This window comes from Chaetura pelagica, unplaced genomic scaffold, assembly GCF_000747805.2.
Source record: "Chaetura pelagica isolate M959 unplaced genomic scaffold, ChaPel_1.0 scaffold453, whole genome shotgun sequence".
NCBI classification, from domain to species: Eukaryota; Metazoa; Chordata; class Aves; order Apodiformes; family Apodidae; genus Chaetura; species Chaetura pelagica.
In genome coordinates this window covers 4,497,200-4,519,431 of record NW_009952879.1, presented here as the reverse complement: position 1 = coordinate 4,519,431, position 22,232 = coordinate 4,497,200, and the positions used below count along the sequence as shown (strand labels likewise).

Here is a 22,232-nt window from a genome sequence, read left to right as displayed (position 1 = left end):
AACACAGAAGGTTCTCTACCCTTTGGAAAACTTCACTGATGCTAATGCAGTTGCATCAGTGATGGATTTACCCCACTTTTCCGTAGTACTTAAACAGGAGCATGTGGGTGGATAATGAACATTGGAAAAGACACGCAGGTTCTTGATTCTGCAATTCAAAGACTTTTCATAGAGTATGTGACTCACATTCCTTGTGCATAGCACAGAATGAAATTCTGCTTAAGTAAAAGGTTACTCAGTCTGTCATTATATTCAAAATAACCCAGGCTTTGAGCCTGATTCATGAAGCAAATGACAAATTGTTTTTCAATGGCAGTGCTGAAAATATCCTAGTATTATGCTGTAATAGACCCACCAAATTGCAAAAGGATGCAGCCATTTTAGGTAAAAATAGCATAATTTCTGATCGTGAAATGAGAGACATAAAGATTAATTATCTGTTCTGAGCCATTCATAAATGATTAGTGCAGCAATTATGGGCTTCCATAATAGAGCCCTCCTAGAGCAGTGCCATATTTCCTGCATTACCAGGGAGACTGCTCAGATTTATTGTTATTGATAAAAGTAAATTTGAAGTTCAGCTAAAAATCTGATTAAGGGAAAATTGCACAGACAGGAACAGGCACAAAGACTTCCAAGGGTTAATAGAGGAACTGCATAAACAGGTAGCATTCCCTCCCTCTCCTATCCCACAGCAGTCACTTGGGTGGGTGAACTTCTGGAAACCAGACATCTTGTGACAAGGATAATGCTGCCTTATACCTTATTACTTATTCTCATAATAAAAATGGACTCTTGGTTTGATTAGAGTTTGTTGTCAGTTGATTATTTGTTGGCATTATTGATTTTACTTCCAAGTTTTTTAGCCTACAGTAATAATAACTATCAGAAAACAACAAAGTATCTGCTTTGAGTTTGAACAGTGCTTTGAAAATCCATGTTTTGCTATTTGATGTAAAATTCAGGCTAGTTGTTGCACGGATATATCAAATATGTAGCAGCTCTTCAGCCACAGTCAGCCCAGTTTGAGCCTTCCACACTTTTAGTTTCCTAGATAATAGTTTTGTTGACGTGAAGATGACTTTTTTTCTGCTTTGTTGGATGTTTTCTGTGTATGCATGAGAGTTCTTCTCAAACACTGCATTTGCTCACTGACCAAAAAATAGCATTCAGAATACCAAATTATACAGTGGGTTTGTTTATTGGCATATACCAGCTTGCATTTCAAGCAGTTTCTCTGAAAGGCTACATGCATTTTCCACACTTACCAGGGAACTGACACATAAGCTGAAAAGAAGACAAACAGATTCCAGTCATACACATGGTCTTTAAAGTTTACCAATATTGACTAGTTAATACCCACTGTTTGCCTACTGAAAAGATTCCTGCTTAGTTCATAAACTTCTCAGAGTAATAGCCTTAGGAGCTCTGCATTAATAATACCGAAAAATAAGGATTAAGGAAAAGACAGCTTTTGCTTAAATATCTTGTTTGATTGCTATCTAAACCCTTGCATTGCTGACCTATTCCATTGCCTACATAAAAGTGAGGTTATTGTGTCTGTGGCTGAGTTATACATGGACACTGAAGATGAGATAAAATCAGATACTGAGCCAGGCACATTGATAAAGGTTGGAGACTGCTGAGCTGCAGTGAGTTATGAAAACCACAGATTCATCTGAGTTACCAAATAAATTAATTAGCCAACACATCTTCACCATAAGAGGTTCCATTTTGACATCCCTCTTTTGAGAGGAGTTCAGTTTTTCTGATTTTTGCGGGTTTGTTTGCTTTGAGCATGATACCTGGTTCACACATGGATGCTGCAGTTGATGCTGGGTTTTGTTGAAACTGCAGCACCGTGTAGGGTCTTCCCAGCTCCAAGGACTTGCTGTGTGGAGCTGACTGAAGAAATGCTGCTGATACCAACACAATGCTGTGCTTCTCCTGGTGTGGGTGCTGTAATCAACTGAAGACCACAGACCCTAAGCAGAGGATAAAATAGAAAGTTGTAACTACAGCACTGATGCTTCCCGGAGTCAGAATCATAGCTCTGCTTTTGTTATGTCATCTGAGTAATTGTCAACATGAGCAGATTGTTCTTGCTTTAAAGACTCAGAGATGTGATTCACTGTGAAGTTCACATTTCAGGTGTTAGAGTGAAGCCACTTGAATGAGTTGTAAAGTAAGTGTTAGAGTTCCCAGCACTGGGGATGCTTTGGAGATATTGTTTATTTAACAAGTCATTCCAACAGAACAAGGTGATTTGCAGTTCTGGTAATATGTTGTTTTTATTTGACTAGTGACTTTCCCAACCATACTGCAAAGCAAGAGTGTGCATGCTAAATACAATAACTTCATTTGTTCTTTTTTCCTTTTTTTTTTTGTATCTTATCTAATCTTTCCCTAGGTAAAAGTGATCCTTGCTGTGTATTAGAGCTGGGAAACGACAGTCTTCAAACACACACTGTTTACAAGAACCTCAATCCAGAGTGGAACAAAGTTTTCACATTGTAAGTGGATTCCTTCTGAAGATCTGCTGCAATGCCAGTTAGCAGCTTAACTGTAAAAGCTATCGACTTTGGGAAAATACAAAGGTCAAGTTCAAGATATGTCACTTTTTCTCAGAGAGGATGTTGAAGAAACATCAAATATAACTCAATTAAAGCCTTTTGCCTTTTACTAGTTATTGCGTGGAGTTTATTAATAGAAGTCATTAAAAGAAAAATTACTGTGATATTTATAGGAAGAATCATGACTAGACATAATGGAGTCATAGCTGGATCCAAGAGATAATATAACAAAGTGGAGACCAGATACTCACGCTTACATTTTCCATCTTTTAAAACAAAATATGCTTTATTGAACCATGGTAGAATCCTTGTTTCATTGGTAAGTAAGCAGAAAATTAGAGTTCACGTTGTTTCTGGTATAACTTCTGAATTTAAACCAGGCAACATAGCTTACCCCAAATTAGAAGTTTAGATTTTAATGAAAATTGGAGTATTTTGTTCATAGTTTTAGTGACTTAAATGATCACTTTTGTTATTAATAAGGTATCACTTTTAGGCAGCAAAATGTTTGAATCTTGCTTAATGCTGACAAAGATTTTTGTGAATAACTGAGATAAATGTCTCCAAGAGTGTAGTAGTCTGTGGTGAAGGAGGCAACCACAGGAAGGACACTTTGAGAATGATGGACTTCTTGCAGAAGCAGCATTCATCAATACTGGGCTGGATGTGAACACAAAAGTATCTTATTTCTTTGATAGAAGTACCTTGCTGGATTTCTGTTTCATTCATAGGTACAGCTGAAGACATGTCTCTTGGAGTTCTTTGTTCTCAAAAAGCTTCCTCTCGTCACAGTCTATTCTGAGATTGTGCCAGCAGATGAGTCTTGTCAGATGTTCAGCCAACAAAACAAGTCTAATGAGAATCCAAAAATATTGTATTTAAAAAGAAAGTTTGTGTCTATCCTTCCTGTGGGTCTCAGAAACGTCAGCTATGGACTATCTCTAACTTCCTTTTTGCTGTTGCAGGGCTAGTCCAGGCTCTTGCACCTCTGCTTAGATTTTGGCCATTAAAAAAATTTCAATTAAGCACCTTAAAAGCAATTGATTATTTAGATTTCTTTTGGATCAGAGTGGATTGCCCTGAGTGGATGAATCTATTTCAGGTGGAACATTCAATACCACCAGAGAGCCCTTCCCCATCATATTCAGGTTTTCTGCAACACACTTACCAGTGTGTGTCATGGTGGGGTTTTAATATTTGATACCACTGGTAGCTTTATCATATGGAAAACTGTAATGATCTGGGGAGGAGTATGGAACTATGGAAGTAGCAGGTTTCAATGTATTTTAAAGCCAAAAGGTCTTGAAAATGGTGCATTTCATGGCTCTTTGGTTGCCACTAGGGCCTGGGTCACATCACACGCTAGGGCTGCTACTTGGAGGGCTCTGTGAGCCTCTCTAACTCTTGCATATGGGAAAAGGAAAAGAGGAGATAATGAATGCAACTCAGAAATCATTTCCACCCACCTGTACTTTTGCAGACAGGCAAATACAACTTTTCTCAAATGAGATTGATTCAACAATGATCTGATAAATATTTAGGATCAGGTGCCTGCTGCCACATCAGTAGAGCATTTGCACTGAATGGAACAGAAACATTTTATGTTTTAATTAGGGTTGTTTTTTGTTTTGTTTTTTTTTTGTTGCTTAAAAAAAAAATTAGTTTTGTTAGTGCCTCAAAAAGGGAGATAATTGTTCAATAATTGTTCAAGTCAAATGAGTGACATGAGTTTTGTTTCCTGGATTATTTCTTTTATGTGCTGAAGCCTCGTTTTAGCTTTAGCCCTTGAACTCACCCAATCACTAGCTTTCTCTGTTGGAGAGCTGAGTCTCACACTGCATCAATATCAATGCACAAAAAATGTCTCTTCTGGGTGAAAATCATGAGTAGTTATTTTATTCACCTAGTTATGGGACTGAAACATGAGGGGGAAGCTTGGGGAATACCCATAATTTGATTCATTTTGGGGGGAATTTAATTAAATGCTAGTTTTATACTCTAAGGTATACAAACTTAATTAGTAAAACAGTATTCTCAGATCTTTGTGAAGGAGACTCTGTGTGTATTGACTATTATTTTTTTTTTATGTCTGCACTTTTTGTTCTAGCCCTATTAAAGATATTCATGACGTTCTGGAAGTGACAGTGTTTGATGAAGATGGAGATAAACCCCCTGATTTCCTTGGAAAAGTTGCCATCCCTTTGCTATCTGTAAGTTGCCTTTGCCACATATATCCTTCAAACATTGATGGTTTTTCTGGGAACAAGCTGCATTTCTTTTCCCCATAGCACCATGCAACACAGATTTAGAGATAAACAAGTTTTGTGATCTCTATATGCCTTAGTTGGCAGTGTTTATAGTCCTCCTTAGTGTAAAGAGCATTGCCAACCCGTTTAAGTACAAATCTGGTTGATTGGGAAGAAAATTACAGAAGTGTCTGTATTTCATCAGCACTGTATGCCGGGTAGGTCTGAAACCATAATTGAGTTGTTCTCTGTGTTTCCACATCATCTTTTGAAGGTAACATTGTAAGCATGTCTTTGTTCTATCTTTCTTTTTACTCCAAGAAAGTAATTGCACATCACAGTAGGATTGACTAGAGATAGCTGTTGTTACTGACACAGCTGAATAAAATTACCTAAAAGGGGTGTTTTCTGCTCTGTAATGCTTTTAAAGACTGGTGGTTTTTGTTCTGTAAACAAATATGGGAAGAGTGAGCGCTGCCATGGGAGTAAAAAATCAAAACTGGAAACAAAGCAAGCTCAGGGGAAAGTGGTTGCTTTGGAGATTGAGAGCTGAAGCTTTTTCAGAAATGGCCAAAAAAGGCCAAGCTAAAGAGAGGGGAACATAAAAGGGTCATTAAAATACATTAATAGAGAAATGCATCTTTATGTTTCGTAAGACTGATTTAATTTTGGAACAAGCCTGGTGGTAAGAGTCAGCGAGGTCAAGAGGTTGGAAGCAGCTCCACGTGTATGTGCAGTGTGACAGAAGATTGTAGCAACTTCTGCAGCAAAGTTTGAGAACCCTCTGGGCTGTGACTTTTATTAAATCAATTTCTAGATCAGGCTTGAAATATCACAGGACTTTTGTGATCGTATCAGTCAAGTCATGTAAACGTATTTAGCTGTAAGCATGGGGGGGGGTTCCCTGAGTTTGGAGGCACTGCTGTTTTGCAGGAGGTTCCCTGTGCAGAGGAGAGGGTGTGTCGGGTATTTATGCAGGGAGTTGTGTTGAGCCCTGTGCAAACAGTCATGTTTGCAAGATATACCATGAACCAAGCCACGCATGCAGTAGTGAGATACTTTTGGGCAATGCCCGGTGTGATGCTAGGCAGGTGGTGAACCCTGTTTGACATCATAGAGGACGAAATTGCAGTATTGTTTTGAAACATCCTTGTGAGAGCATATTCACCCCTTCAGAAAGGCTGACACACATCTTTCCTGGCTAGGGCAAGAATTTCTCTTGGAGTTCTAGAGCTGTGCTGCTGCAGGAAAGGCAGTATTGCAATAATGGGATAGTGAGGCTCTGTCCTGACAAAGACTGGAGAAACAAGAGGCTTCTAGAGAGGGTGCAAAAGTCCATTCTGGTCTAAACAGGCCACATATGCCCCACAGAGTCAGCACAGTTTAGGTATGGGACCAGTTGAGATCAGAGAGGGGAACTGCAAATATTTGACGTTTCCAAATAAATAATGAACTGCCTGGCAAACTCTTGAACTGGCCTAGAGGATATGGTCCCAAGCTAAGGAATGCTTTCTAGTGGTAAAGAAATAGGCCACTGTGCTCCAGTTTTGTTATTATTTTGTCTAAATAAGTGTATTTCTTATATATGCAAATTAAAAGCAATGTGGATTCTGAATCTCTTCATTAAAGTGTTTGTTTTCATCCACCATGTGCTCTTTCCAAGTTATGCTGGAGTGAAGAATAGAGGAACCCCTGCAATTTGGGGATGTAAAGAGCCTAGGCTATAGAAGCTGAGGAGTAACTACTGAGGTCTTGTTGCCCCACACCCTGTCCTGTGCTTTGCCATCCTCCCTCTTCTGTGTCTCAGACTGCAATTTCTTTTTGAAGCCGGGAATATTTTAGCTTGTTTGTCTATTTTAGTGCCTTGAGTTGCCAATATCTCCAGTTTTAGAACAATATTAGAGTCAGTTGGGCAGGGAGGATGATTTGATGTTTACAGGGAGGAAAAAACCTCTTAACATCTTTTATTCCATTTTCGATCACTTGGTTAATTTGTCCCCAAGTCCTCGTATCTCTGATGTTACTGGAAGAGAGTGGCTGGAGCAGCTGCTCTCCTGCAGACCCAGTGCTTGCCAAATGGTCTGCATGATGGGCAGCAGGCTGTGTGGGCTCACAGTGAGATGAGGTTAGATTTGGATTTTCTGTTGATTTTATAGGCATTTGTCAAGTATCCCTCAGGAAGCATGTAACAAGGCAGAGGAGGGGAGTGCGTGTGTGTGGCAATGTTCAAACCATTCTGCGTAGGTTTTTTTTGTTCAAGGTTTGAGACAAAAAAAAGAATAAAATAAAAATTGTTTATGCTTTCCCTTGCCAACTGATCCTCTTCCTTTCCATCCAAACTTCTCTGCCTCCTATTTCAGTCAAATCTAGTGTAAATATATTCGTCTCTGCATCTGATTAAAAACCATTTTGTACCTATTAAGTTAGTCTGCGCAGAGAACTGTAATTTTCTAATCTCTTTTTCTTGAAATGAGAATTTCTGTGTATATTGTCATTTTTTACTATAAATTTGAATGTATCCTTTGAACCATTTAGATAAATATGCTGAAAGAGAACAATAGTTAAAGACTCCAGGAAGCTTTGTAAACCATATAGGTTTAATATCTCTAGGTAATCAGGCCTAATATTTGCCTTGCATCAAATTCTCTTTTGAAAATTGAAGTATGTTTGCCTTTTTTTTTTTTTCCTGTTAAAAATGCACTAGTTTGACTTGTGAGCTGTCAGCACGTGAAGTAAGTTTACTTCAGGAATTGTTCATGGATGACTAGATTATTCTTTTAATGAAAAATTGCCTTGAATGAAGTATATGTTGGCAGGGCATGAAATGCTTAATTAATTTGACAACAAATTTTGGTTGGAATGTGTTCAGGAGTCTTAAACTGGCATTTTGCAAACGCGTGCACACCCTCATCACATTAACATGAACACACACATAACCTTGCTGCACAAAAAAAATGAGAGGTGGTGGAATTCCTTATGCTTTACATTGATCCTTGGCTGTTATCTAGGCTTATTGCAGGCACTGCATGAGGAAAAAAAAAAAAGTTGGGCAGTTATGAGATGGGTTTTAAAGAGTCAGATGATTAATAAAGCTGAAAACTTCATGTCCTTTTGATAGGCATGATGAAGCAATATTGGGTGCCTACCCAATTTGCTTTATTTCTTATACAGCTCCATTAATAATGCACTGTTCAGACATTGATTTGGACAGCAATACACTGAATTTGGAATTTTCTCTGTTTGTGGGTAGGTGGGGAACAGAGGGAGAGAAGTGGTTATTTGTGTGCATTTTGTCTTTAGCTTTTTGCATGTTAATCCACCTATTGTATTTGTTTTTGTACTGCCAATCTTTACATCAAACTGCTGTCCTCTAAAGCACAAATGAGAAAAGTAAACTGAAATGCAGCTCTGGTCTGCCAGGTCTGCCACATTCACAGAAAAGGAATTTGAATTGAAGACACAGATTAGTGCTACCAGTTTATTCAGGAAAACAGATCACTCACTTGCCAGAGGTGACCTAGAGAATCTAGCTTGCCCAGCCTTTGGGCTGGGATGGGTGTTGCTCACTCAGAGTCTGGATAATGAAAGGGAAGTCCATTTACACCACTGAACGGAGCAAGTTTTTGTGCTAGAGACTGAAGATGATCCTGGGGAATGGAGAAGTAGGGCAAAAACTTGATTGCTTCAAGGAGTTTGATAGGTTTAGAAGTTTTGTAGGTTTTGTGGGACTTGAGCTAATTTTCAAAGAAGTCCTTTCCACCTCTGTGTTCCTTTGTGCCCTAGATCTTAGTAAAAGCAACCATGTTTCTCTTTGTGGGGGCCTGTCTTTTTTGTTTTGCTTCAAGAGATTCCTATCTCCTAGAAGGCTGTAAGTTATTAGAGACATAGGAACATATAGTGTGCTTCAATGAATTTGAAAGCAGAGTATATAAAATATCTTTGTGTAGAAAGACCTTTGAGTGAAGTTGTATTGCAGAATGGAATGTTTTTTATCTGCTGAATTATCAGCTTAGAGTAGACTTCAGCTGCACCCTTTTTCAGCGAACAGGAAGAGATCTATGAAATATTTTCAAGTGCCAAGCAAGGTCGGTAGCCAATGATACACTAAAAATAAGTAGTATGTCTTTCCCAAACATAATTATCTAAAATATGGCCTGGATTCAGAGAGCAGACACCTGATGACTGCAATTACTTAGCACTTGACCGTAAGTGTGGAGCTTTTTTCCAGGAGAAAGCTTCAGAGTTTGAGAGAAGTGAAAATGTGGCATTTATGTGATAAGAGGCAGCTGGGGGTAGTTCCTTCTGACTTGTCCCCTTGTCTTACACCAGAATTTCAGAATGGTGAAAAGCCTCCCATCTCTAGCAGAAAAAAAGGCATGTCTTTCTCAAGTGCCACCTTGGATTCTTGTGCTCCCAGGGTTTTCAGCTCCTCCTCAGACTGCCTGGAAGTACTTGTGTGGCTGCTTGCTTTGTTTCAGACCACCAGCTCTTTATCTACTTGATCTTTGGAATCAATCCTCTGCCAATAATCAATTTTTCCATTCTACTTTGGATTCCACAGTAGGTTGTTGAAAGTGAAACATTTGGAGCAAAGAGTTTTGGGATAAATGAATGGCCATTTCATACTAAATCAAATCAAGGTATATTGCAAGAATGGAGAAAATAATAATAAAAAAAAAAACCCAAACAACCCTCTTCATTCCTGCCCAGGTGGATCAAATATGTGGCTTGTTTTCAACTTTTCCTGGGGAAATATGTCCTTTGATAAGGGTAGGTGTGTGTCTCTTACAAGACAGCTTTATGTTACTCAGGGCAAATGGTATGACATTGTGCATCAAAAATGAGCTCAAGCAGGAATATCAGAGGTCCCAAATGCTTTAGATGAATTACCCTTGGAGAGCAGCCATTACCCTTTCCGCACGTCACGGGTGTTGATGTACAGAGGTTTAACCCAGCATTCTTCTGTCAGGTCATCAATATATGACATTGAATCTGCATCAAAGCTGGATACAGAGTGAAGTTTTCTTAAAATCAATGTTAAAAAAAAAAGCCACTAAACCATATTTCTTTGAGACAAGAGCAATGAAAAAACACCCTTTGCTGCGTAAGGGTCCTGTCTTCTCCGTGTTTTGTGTCATATCAATCTCAGCTTTTGCTATTTCATTAAAATTCCCAAGCAGTCAGAAGGTTGTTGTTTAATAGATTTAGCATTGGCTGGCTACATCAATACTGTGTTTAGTCACATTTGTTTTACTGGGGACATCTGTGGGAAGAGTTTAGCAAATATATTCACTCATTTGAAAGGAACCTGGTGCACTTTGGGCCTTGACTGTGCGGTGGTCTCGTGTACCTGAGTGTTTGCTTCAGCTGAAGCACTGCCAGAAGTTGCCTCTGTCTGAAGTGTCTCTGTAGACCCAAATATCTAATGCACAAAGAATTCTAGCTTTACTTCCAACTGATAATTTCCTTTGCATGGTCCTCTATGGAGAAGGGCCTGTGATATAGAATAGATGAAATGTTCTGTGAAAATACTGGTATTTTGTCTTTCTGAGTTGATTCAGAACAGGGAAATGCCCCAAATACTAGTGATTCCCATGGGATGAAAATCCTGACTTTTTTTGAGAGGTTTTCTGATGGTGACCTTGGAAAGTGAAGCATGTTAGTGTGGGATAGGAACAACTGTCCTCGTGTTAATCACAAGGTTGTGGGCACTCTTGGTTGGCGATTTTGCCCCAGTATGTTGTGTGCTGTTGAGAAGCTTTCAGAGAATGCAGGAATTAGTGTTCACTGTGGATATAAACATAATCAATAAATGAATAATATTGATTTTATCTCTTTAAGGACCTCACCAGGAGATATTTTCACATTTAATTTGAGTATTCCTTTCCTTCCTAGATGTAAACATTAATAGCAAAGGTAACTTCTTTTAGATGCAACTATCGGGGAACTTCATTGAATGAAAGCTGTGTGAGATCAGAGATGTGCAAGAGCTGTTGGGGTGACAGAGGAAATCTGATCTTTCTGACATTTAGTTTCATCCAAGGACCCCAGCTCCAGCTGCAACATTTGTTCACCTTTTCCACAGCTGGAGAGAGCATTTAAGCAGTCTTTGTGAACTGAAGAAAAGAAGCCAGAGAGGAGAAAGAAATAGATCCACAATGAAATTAATATGACTGGCTGTCTCTCAAAATTGAGGGAGATGTTGAACAGAATCTGAACTCTGGCCCAAGAACAGCATGCAGTGAAAATGTAGAGTATTAAAAGCTATTTTAGATGTTTTCTTCTGGGCACAGTTGAGACATGCCACCAATCTAATCTCCGTGCAGTCATGGGTGTTAGAATTACCCTGCACCTTTTGCTGAACCACACTGGCTTAGCACTTTGCCAAAACTGTAAGAGATATTTTTCTTTGACTTTTTTTGCAGAGTTTTTTCTTTTTATCCAAATGAAAATGCAATGGAGAGATGCCATTTCATACCTAGCTGGTTTTTTTTTTTCTCCTGTGCTTTTTTACTGTGCAGAAGGTCAAAAGCTAGGATATCTGTAGGACTGTTTAGTCTTAGCCTAAGTTATAATGGCACATCTTTTACCAGACAAGTCAAACACTTAAAATTAAAGATGCCAAATGAAGCTGCCTGTAAATCTGGATTTGCACTGCACTTTCTGCCCTGTTCAGTTTTACAGTAGCAGTGATGATAATACTGACAGCATTAAAAAAATTTCTCAAGCAACAAACAACCCCCATTTTCAAAGACAGAGATGGAAATTATTGCTGATTTGAAAGTTACTGTATGAACACACTGCAGCCCAACCCAAAGTGTGTGATTTAGTTCCAGCTCTTAATAGGCTTTTTCACCAAAGTCAGAAGCACTTTTTGAGTGCTGAATACCATGATATTGGACTGGTACCTTCTCAGTAGTCACAGCATTTCTTTTCCTTTTTCTATCATTTTAGCAGCTTGTGACATTTTTTTCCTTGTTGGTTGGGGTCCTGAAAGATGGAAGCAAGAAGTATATCCCAAGGAATATAAAGAGAACTTCCCATTAGTTGGTGTTCCCAAGGTAATAGGACAAAATGTTATTAGAAATGTGTGAAATACATGGAAACTCTGCCTCCAAATTAAAAAAAAATAAAATACAGAGAATCCACAATTATGTTATTATGATACATATTGAGCACCCACATATCTGCAGACACATTGGGAGAAACTCACCTTCTGTTGCAGAAGAGTCCATGAGTCAAAGATCAGTCTAAACCTGCTGCTTGTGGAATCCTGTTGGATCAAAGAGATAACATCTCTACCTGTGCCTCTACCATCAGTAAATCCATCTTTCAGTTCATTTGGGTGAATGAATAGTCTTTAATTTCCAAACAAAGTTTGATTCATTTTCATTCAGTAGGGGTTTGTTTGTTTGTGTGTGTGTGTGTGTTTGGGTTTTTTGTTTGTTTGTTTGGGTTTTTTTTGTTCTTGTTTGAGAAGAGAGGAAACTTAAAACGGCAGAATCCTTTATGATGGGCTAACAATAGTGGATGTGACAGTTGGCCTGAGGACCTTGTGGTGCCAGCCCTTTTGCCCCAAAGAGAGGCTCACACTTCAGCAGTTCTTCTGTTTTGGGGCTGCAGGTTATCTCAACCTGCTGGCCTCCAAAGTAGTTTTTTGCCTGTCCCTTTCTTGGGAGCTGCAGCATCCTTTGTTGCCAACTCCAACCTCACATGTATTCTCTTGCAGTGAAAACAAAGGTGCTTAATGATCATTTTAGTGCAGTGCCTATTATTGTGATTATTTCTTGTTATTAAATAAATTCTGCATATGCCTGCATAACTCCTAGCATCCTGTTAAGCAAAGCTTTGGATGAAGACATTGTAAGACCTGGAAGTCCTTGTTGGTCAGCACTGGGGTTACAAAGTTGACCCTTGTGAGACCCCCCTTGCCTTTCAACTGTTAGCCAGAAATCTACCTTGATGAGTTGCTGGTACAGAAAGGGTGGAGCAGCATTGGAAAGGAAAATGACCTTTCCCTTGTCTCATAAAATCACTTGGTTCCCATTATGCTTCCCCCTCCCCACATTCATTTCTGCCATGGTTTATACGAGTGCCTCTTCTAAATGCCAAAGCAGCAATAGCCGTTTTAAATATGGTTGCAATTTCATGCCCCCAAATTTCCTCCGTTATCTTTAATCTTTGATCATTACAGTCCCTGAATGTAGCTTTTTGGTAAGCTGCAGTTTTTTATGTTACTGCTGTTTAGAATTAACTGGTCTGCTTCCTAAAAAGCCAAATGTTTAATCAATACATATCCTACTGTGTATAATAAATACATTTCTGCCATCACTTTTTGAAGAGAGAATGCTTTTGATTTGAGCCAAATAGTTTACAAAATGGTGAGGGAGGTTTTTTTCCTTGGTGTTTTTGCTGGTTTTTGTGTTATGTTTTATTTGTTTGTTGTTTGTTTTAAAATAGATGTTTAATGCAATAGGACCAACCAATGGATTAGAACCTCGAAATGGTATTGAAATTCAAGGGTGCAGTGGGGGGAGAAATCTTTTACACAGATTAGTTAATTTTGAACATTTGTTACATTAGTATTCATTCCACTTAAGCTGATTAATTTCTTTGGATTGTGTTTTTTTCCTGGGTAATAATTTGACAACCTTTGCAATAAGCTTGAGCATTAGAAAGTGGGTTAGTGTACTCGAGTGTGCAATAGGTAGGTAAGTTGTTGTTTGTGACTCTTTTCCTGAACTTTGGAAGAAAAATCCCATTTTAAACCTGTAATAACAGAAGCTGATTACTTCCCATCAACTCACTGGCTTCCAGGGCAGAATTTTCAGACTGGTTATTGCATGTGCTGCTCTACTATAAAGTACAAGGTCTGTAAATTAAAGTTGGACCATAAGAGATTTAATCTGCAATTTTATAGCTCTCTAATCTAACAATCATTTTGTATTTCAGGCTCCAAGTATAATATCAGGGTTTTGGGAGAGGTGTGGTGTTAGGTTTTTTTTTTTTTTTTGAGTGGTTTTTTTTGCTTTTCATTTTTTTTTTTTTTTTTGAGTGGTTTTTTTTGCTTTTCATTTTTTTTTTTTTTTTTGAGTGGTTTTTTTTGCTTTTCATTTTTTTTTTTTTTTTTGAGTGGTTTTTTTTGCTTTTCATTTTTTTTTTTTTTTTTGAGTGGTTTTTTTTGCTTTTCATTTTTTTTTTTTTTTTTGAGTGGTTTTTTTTGCTTTTCATTTTTTTTTTTTTTTTTGAGTGGTTTTTTTTGCTTTTCATTTTTTTTTTTTTTTTTGAGTGGTTTTTTTTGCTTTTCATTTTTTTTTTTTTTTTTGAGTGGTTTTTTTTGCTTTTCATTTTTTTTTTTTTTTTTGAGTGGTTTTTTTTGCTTTTCATTTTTTTTTTTTTTTTTGAGTTGGTTTCTTTGTGCTTTCAATTTATTTATTTATTTACTTGTTTGTAGTGTCTTTAAATGGTACTGTGAATTACAGCTGGGAAAATATTGATGCTTTTTCTTCCTCTCCAAACTGTAGATTAGAAATGGTAAACAAAGTTGTTACACACTGAAGAATAAAGACTTGGAACATGCTTCAAAAGGAGTAATTTACTTGGAGCTGGATGTCCTATTTAATCCTGTAAGTTGAAATATTTTCTCTTATCACTGGTGTAAGAAATGTGTGAATCTACAAGGCCGGGGATGTGGGGTGATCCTGTAAAAGCAGGACCCAAGCAGGAAGGGTCCTGACCTGGTTACATCTGGTGGTGTAGGGGTGTTTCATGCCACGGGTGAAGAACTGTTGGGCCTTCATAGCTCTGTGACAGCTGATCCAGGTGGATGGGACAATACTGGGGCATTTTTGGACTGCCAAGTGATCAGAGATGCCTGAGGAAGGAGGTGTCTATTACTGTATGCCACAGCTTCTTTTGCAACAGCCAAAAAAAAAAGGCTTAATGTTTAGATTATTATACATTACTTTTAACACATACTTTCTCCCCAAAAAGCTGACCCACGATGTTCTCTTCCCAGGGTGTTGACAGGAAAATTAATGAGGCATGTACACGCTGCACTTAGTTTTTAAGTGGCTGAGTCAGTCTCAATTGTTTATGCCCTACAGCCTTTTACCAAGTTAAATCCTATTTATTAAGGCCATCATGGGCTGCACTGCAGCCCTGCTCTAGCTGAAGTGAGTCCAGCCTTGCCCAATTAAACTCATCCACGTTTTTCCTGGCAACTCCTTCTATGTCGCATAGAGGCTGACATGAGTTGAAAGATCCTGAAGTTTGTAATCAACACTAATAATCCAAAGGTGAAATCACGAACTTAAAACTTTGAATCATATTTTTTTTTTAATATTATGTTGTGTTTTTTTCAGGTAAAAGCAAGTATTAGAACATTCAAGCCCCGGGAAAAGCGCTTTACTGAGGAGAACCGCAAATTTTCTAAAAAGGTGAAGATTGTTTCTCTTGCATCTGTTTTGGAGAGATTTGAATTCCTGTAGCAGGGTTGCAAAAGCAAAACCTATTCATGCAGGAGATGCTGAACACATGTACATTCTGCCTATTTCTGTATACAGCAAAAGGTTTATTTGTGTTAACACAGAATTGCTTTCTCATCTAGTCTGCATCAGTAGTTCTGCTTTGTGCTTCAGAGAGGGGAAGATGTGAGCTGTGGATGCTGCAGGGTTTGCAGCACCTAAAGCTTAACAAGAGCCTTAGTCCCTTCCTTGGGAAAAAAGCAACCAGGTCGAAATGCGTTATTTTAAAAGTCCACAGGATTTTAAAACAATGGCCATTGCCCTTTTCTAAAATAAAGATGCTCTTTAGCAAGGCTAAAATTCCCTATTTATTACTATGGACTAGTCCAAAACATGTACAGAAAGTGGTTCAGTGTTTTGATTACATTATCTCTGGCCCTTTTCCTGAGAAATTGCTGTATTTTGAGAATTGAAGGGAAATGAAGGTAGGTTTGTGTTACCCTTTTATTTAGTTTTGGCATCAAGATGTCTTTTTTTCTTTTCTTCCCCCTTTTTTTTTTATTCCTTCTTTTTCTAAGAGATAAGGAAAATCTGGAAGGCTTGTGTGTAATCAGAAAGCAGACAGGAGCTGGAGTGTGTCCCTGAAATAGAGGCTTTACTTGTAATATGTGCCCTGGCATGCATTTGTAGTTTAAATTATCCCAGTTTCTGAAGCAATGGTAGGATATTAAAGTGTTTGATTAAACTCCTCTTCTCCTCCCCTCCTCCCACTCAATATTTATCAGATCTTATCAAGAAATGTTGATCGTGTGAAAAAAATCTCCATGGCAATATGGAATACAATACAATTCCTTCGGAGCTGCTTTCTCTGGGAGTCCACAGTAAAGAGCATGATAGCCTTTGTGGTAAGTGGATTTCTTCTTTCATTGCATGAGGCAAAGTGATAAAAGATCTTGAGTGTTACCCTGCCTTCCTTGCCAGCAGCAGAAAGCCCTTTGTCACTTGCTGTTACTGGTATTTTGTAGCTGCGTGGCTGCAGGTTGAAGGCAGCCTGGGCCACACTGGGCCTGATGGGGATGGAAATCAGCCCTTCAGGAATAGCTTTTTGGTGCAAAGGCACCACGGATGCCCATGTCCATGGTGGGTGGCACCATCCTGTAGAGGCTCTGACTGTGCGCTGACTCTGGATGGTTCTTTTCTTTTTAGAATGTGGCTCCTGGCTGGTAGGAAAGCAGGGAGGTGGTGGCAGGAAGGAGATGCAGGGGGGTGCCTTTGATCCGGGTGATGCAGTGAGCAGATGAGTCTTGTCCCTTCCAGCTTCCACTGCCATGAGGTGGCACTTTGCTGCAGGTTATCAGTGCCTGCTGTGGCACCCACACAACTCTGCTGATGTGGTCTGTTGCAAATCTATTCTCTTGGCCATAATAAGACATTGCTTTTCAATAAGAAGAGAAAGGAAAAGACCTATCAGCGAGTTCTGCTGGGCTCTGCAAACAAAAAGCCAAGATCTTCACCTGCCTGTCCCACTTCTCAGCTCTCTCCTTTTTCCTCTTGGTAGTAAACACCCCATTTGCAGTTTTCTCATGATCCACTCAAGCACAAAAAGGTTTTCCTGCTTTTTATTCTGTAGTGTGACATTTTCTTTGTGCTTGAAATGTTTGACATGCCATTAAAGGTTGCAAAATTGTTTTGTGGTGGTCCAGCATGCAGAAAGTAAGTTTCTGAGTTGAGTGTTTATTAAGCATTATAACAGCCACATCTCCAAGATTTTCTCCGGCTTTTACTGTCTGTGAATTAGAAGTTTCTTAAAGGTTCTTTCGAGGAAAACACTTTAGTCTATTTACTAGAGATGAGTAAAGTGGACCATTCCTCACTGAGAGAAGCTCCAGAGCAATGACTGAGTCTTTCACCCTGCAGGTCAGAGGGATGACTGGTATGTAAGAGTAGGTAGGATTAGAGGGTCATTTCTCTGTACTTTTTTTCCCCTGTTGCTTGGAGGTCATTTAGATCATATTTAAAGTTAACAATTCAAGAGCTGGTGGAGAGCAGAGCAGCTGGTGCAAGAGAGCTCTATGGTTGTGCATAAGAGAATTGGATGGTCATGTCAATGTGGCTTGGAAAGGGAGGAAAGTGTGTAAAATCACAGTGACAATGTCCTACAGCAAGAATCTAAGCACGTACTAAAGATTTTTGCTCTTAAGAGATTTTGCACCAAATTATTTGTGAAGTTATGACTGTGAAGTTCAGTTTTCTAGACTTTCTAGACTAGGAAAAATTTGGAAGTGAACAGGAAGAAAAAGAGGGTGGAACAACAGGCCTGTAGACCCTGTAGACCTTTCCAGTGAAAAGGAGGATGAGCAGGTTACAAGTTACAGATTATGAACATCCTTACTGGAGACCATAATACTTCTCATTTCCTGAACACAAGTGGGTAATGGGAAAGGCATAAAAATACATGACTCAAAGAATAATTACAGCAGGCTTCTTCCACAGACCAAAATTTCAGTCTGTCTGATTTTTCCCACGTGGTAATAATTCAGCTCTGACACTTAACATGAAGTTCTAATTATATATCTCTTTCACTATTTCTAGCATGTGTGTTCGTAGTATTGAAAATACTCAGCAGGGGAAGTGCAGCATCCCTCCCAGCCCCAATCTGTATGTAATATCCACTCTTTAACAGGTTAAATAAAAGGTGTGCTGGATGTCACATTTTAAAAAATCATTGTTCCTCAGCAATGTACCTGTGGTATCTTTGTGTCAGCTTAGCCTGGACCAAATTTGTCTTTATTGACAACCTGCTTGGGGCTTAAACTGAACACCAGAGATGAGGAAGATGAACAAAGATTCTTAACCATTTTTCAGCTGGGTTTGTGAAACCACAGCTGGTAGAATAAGTGCCAACCAGGCCCTTCAACCACAAAATAACTTTTTTTTTTTTTTTTCCCCTGACAGTTGTCACCTCTTGGCAACCAGTAATAATCGTTGTGACCATATTCTACATATGCCACATACCTGTATTGTGATAATCCTAGAGACTGGGTGGTCCTTAGGACCCTCCTCCCCTGTTGTATTGCCCTTGGTTTTCCCTCTACAGGTAGCCCAGGCCCTTTCCTCCAAGGGGGAAGAGAGGGAGAGAGGAGGAAGACAAGCAGACAGTATAATCATGTGAAACTTGTTTTCTTAAGCAATCAGACAAAAACCACTGCCAGACTGAAGAAGATATTTGTGAGATCATCAGAGTGTGGCAGTAGGCGAGGATGCAGGATCTTACACCTTCCTGTTTTAGTCTTCATTACTGTGCACCACCCTCCCCATTAGTGCTGACAGCCTGCCTGTGTGACAAGGACATTAGCTGCTACCTCTGGGTGTACAAGAGTAAAAGAGGAACTGATGAAGAGGGAGAAAAGAGAGGACAACACTGGCAGGACACAAAGTGACTGAGAAAAATGCTATTGCCATGTTTTCTCATTTATAAGATACATCATCCAATGCTAAATTTCTCTATTAGTTTGCAATGGTGAAAGGAGACATTCCAAGAACAAATGAGTAGTTTAGGGCTTTTTTTGTGCTATATAAATGAAATTATATTTTTCATCAGCATTCTGCAATTTTAATCTGATGATCCTTAGGCAGAGTTAGATGTATAGGCACAGAGGACACTGATTAGACCTGCTCAGGCACAAGAAAAGTCAGATTTTTTTCAGGTTTAGAGGTTTTGGAAAAGAGGTTGAAAAGGAGTGAAATGCAAAATTTTACTTGCAGTGATGTTTTGTCCTGTGCATAAAGGGTTTGGTGCAAAGTGTGGTACACAAATTCTGGAAAAAACATTCTGGGTTGGAGGAAGGAGTCACATGTAGGTTTTCTGGGTTCCTCAGAATGTACATTTCATTATTGTTCTGGTGTTGAAAATGAACACACGTGTTTGTGTGTGCCTGGGAATATCAGGAATATTCTCACATGTGGAAAAAGTTGCATGTAGAGTTACTAGTATTCATGTGTCAGGAGAGATTTTAGAAGACTGATACGTATTTTGGGGGGTCCATAATTTCAGGATTTGGGGGGATTTGTAGATTTTTAAGACCAAAGAGTACTTCAGAAATTCTAAGCTGTATTTTTTATTTTATTTTTATCTCCGTATTCAATCCAAATGTTGTGTCTTGACTGAAACATGCCTCTCAAAAAGGGCTTTATTTTGAAGACTCCCAGGGACATACTCTAGTCCATCCTTCTGTGGTTCTCCCGTGTCTGACACCATCCATCTCCTACCCTGGACAATTTGCTCCCAGTTTCCAGGGTGTGTATTCTGTTCTTTAATCTGGTCCTCATCTCTCTTGTCACACCTTTCTCCACTGAGACATCACTTCCACTCTTACCTTTCAGATGCACTTTTAAACTGAATTCCTGGTGCTTCCTCCCACATGCAAACACTTCCTGCCTTCTCTGCTCCCCTGCTTCCCTGGTCATGGAAGCTAAATCCGTAATAACTGAATAATTCTCACTGTACAATATGTATTTTTAAAATATTTTAAAAGTTAATTTTAGTCACAGAATGATTTTCATGAGGAATTATGCATCATTGCACATTGTGCTTGTGATTTTATACAACATAATTACACCTTCTATTGACATTTTTCTCTGCATTAATGGTAATTATGTCATTTAATGAAATTACAGTAATTGCATTAAAAAAACCTATAATCTGCTGCAAATTAAGAGGATACATTGACTGGAATTTTTACTATCATATGTCTTTTTTTAAAGTTTGCATGATAGTTGCAAGAGACATTGACAGGTTCAGGCACATGATGGGAAAGGAGCCACCGTAGCACCTCTGGGGTGAGTGGCAGCGCTCACTGCTGATTTGCTTCAGGGTCCCTGCACACTCACCCATGCCAGCATAATTCATTTTTACTGGCAGCATGTCCCACTATATCAGGTTTAGGCTTCTTGCTAATCAAGGCTGCTGCCAGGGTGGGTACAGGTGGGAGCTATTTTTCAGGCTCAGCCCTGGCTGGCAGCCTGGGCCAGCCAGACAAGGAAAGCAGCACGCAGAGGAAGTGTTTGTTTTGTAGTGACATTGCAGGGTATCTGCTAATTATTTTATAATGGGTTAGGACTGGGAGGAAAGGAAGGGGAATGTGTGGTGATGCAGTGTAATGTGGGGTTTCTGGTCAAATTGACTGCAGGTATTTCATGGTGGGCATCTGGGAAAATGACAGGAATAATTCTGGAGCAGTTGCGGCTTCCCAAAAAGCCAGCTGCTGCCTGAGTAGGGAAGCCCTGGAGGTTATGGATGCCCAGCAGAGCTCCTAGGGGTTATGGATGCAGCAGGAAACACAAACTTAATTTTATGAGCTCCTTGCTGTAGATTTTTTTTGCACTCTTCTCCACTGAGATCTCCAAAGCTGCAGGATGCCCTGTTTTGTGGTGCTGGCCTCTTGGTCTGTGGGAGCTGCAAGCCTGAGGAGTCACAGAGCAAGCTGGGTGAGTTGAATTACTGTGCCAATTCACTTCAGTCTAATCTGGGGTAGCAGCAGAGAGAGTTTAAACTCTGCAGCACATGAACTTCTGGACATCTCTGCTGAGTGTGCCATTTCACACACTGCCACTTAAGCTTGCAATACAGCAGCTGGATCTGAGCCTGGTTAAACTCATCTCATAGAGGAGACACCAACCATCTCATTAGGCATGAACAATTTTTGATCCCTCTTGAGCTGAGCTATATTTATACTGATGACCTACAAGCTAATGCCCATTAGCTTGTTGACACTGTCCTCTAAAACTGCTTATTGTCTATCAGTAAGAGAGAAATGTTCTTTTCCCTCAGGAAGGATGTTTGTTAACTCAAAATCTATGCTTCCTGGAGTTTACTTGGGATAAATCTCTCATTCTGCAGGAGGACAAGTGCCTCCTGTACGCTATGGTTAGACTTTCCCAAGCAAAACACAAAATGTTCCAGTTCTGTTTGTACTAAGCATAATTCAACTCTGGACATGACAGGTTGGGTATGGGTAAAACATCCAGTTTAACTCATGCATTGTTTTGCAGCACAAAATGAGTTGGTTTGTTTTTTTCCTTGGTGGGAGGGGAGTTATAGATCATTTAGGGGAAATTCTTGGGACAAGAGTTTAACAGGGAACATGAGGAATTTATGGAGAAGGGAGACTGGTAACAGCTATGAAATCCAGACGACTTTGGATAGAGACCCAATGACCAAGCATCTCTTGGATTTCTGGCGAACCAAGCAGAGAATAGAGGATACTTTTCACTGAGATTTTCCTTGTGATTTTACCAGTAGATGATAATAATTCTCTTACCTATAGGGTGGAGAAGGAAGATGTGTCTCATAAGAGCTTCTCTGAAATCTTTCTTACTTCTCCCGTGAATTGTCCACTCATTCTGAACATGCAGTTCCCTGATACAAAGCACAAACCACCCCACCATGACTATATATGTAAGTGATGAGAAGAGTATAGTGTTTTTCTCCCTATTTTTTTCCATCCTCATAGCTGAAGATGAAATATGAATCATTGTTCCCAAACTATTCGGGAATGGCATTAAAGTAATGGTAGATTAAAATGTCTCCACATTAAAAAGCTAAATAAAATGAATAGATGTAATCCTAAAGAGAGAAGAATGAGTATTCTCCAAACACTGAATAGGGAACTTGGAAAAAGAAAAAGCTTTAAAAAAAGATTAAAAAAATGTATTAATGCAAAAGAGATGGTCTTTACTTCTGCTTTACTGTAGAGCTTTTGCTAAGGGCTTTTCTCAGTCCATTTGCTGCTTGTGTTTTGCTAGTTTTGAAGAAGCAGTCATAAAGGGATGAATGCAGTTCCTATTTAAATGGGAGAGCTGTAAAATAGCAATGGTACAAATACTTGCTCATATGTAAGATTAGAGCTGGTACTTGAGGAGCAGCAAAAGCAGGTTTCAGGAATTTG

At 39.2% G+C, this 22,232-nt stretch overlaps 1 protein-coding gene across 1 annotated transcript in view; it reads left to right on the top strand.

Annotated features, from left to right (window-relative positions):
- MCTP2 (multiple C2 domains, transmembrane 2) overlaps positions 1-22,232 on the top strand; it is a 104,111-nt gene that overhangs the window by 44,353 nt on the left and 37,526 nt on the right. The window contains exons 12-16 of the mRNA XM_009995347.1: positions 2,411-2,513; positions 4,681-4,783; positions 14,344-14,445; positions 15,184-15,258; positions 16,071-16,190. Coding sequence (XP_009993649.1) covers positions 2,411-2,513; positions 4,681-4,783; positions 14,344-14,445; positions 15,184-15,258; positions 16,071-16,190 — 503 coding nt within the window. The remainder of the gene's footprint in view (positions 1-2,410; positions 2,514-4,680; positions 4,784-14,343; positions 14,446-15,183; positions 15,259-16,070; positions 16,191-22,232) is intronic.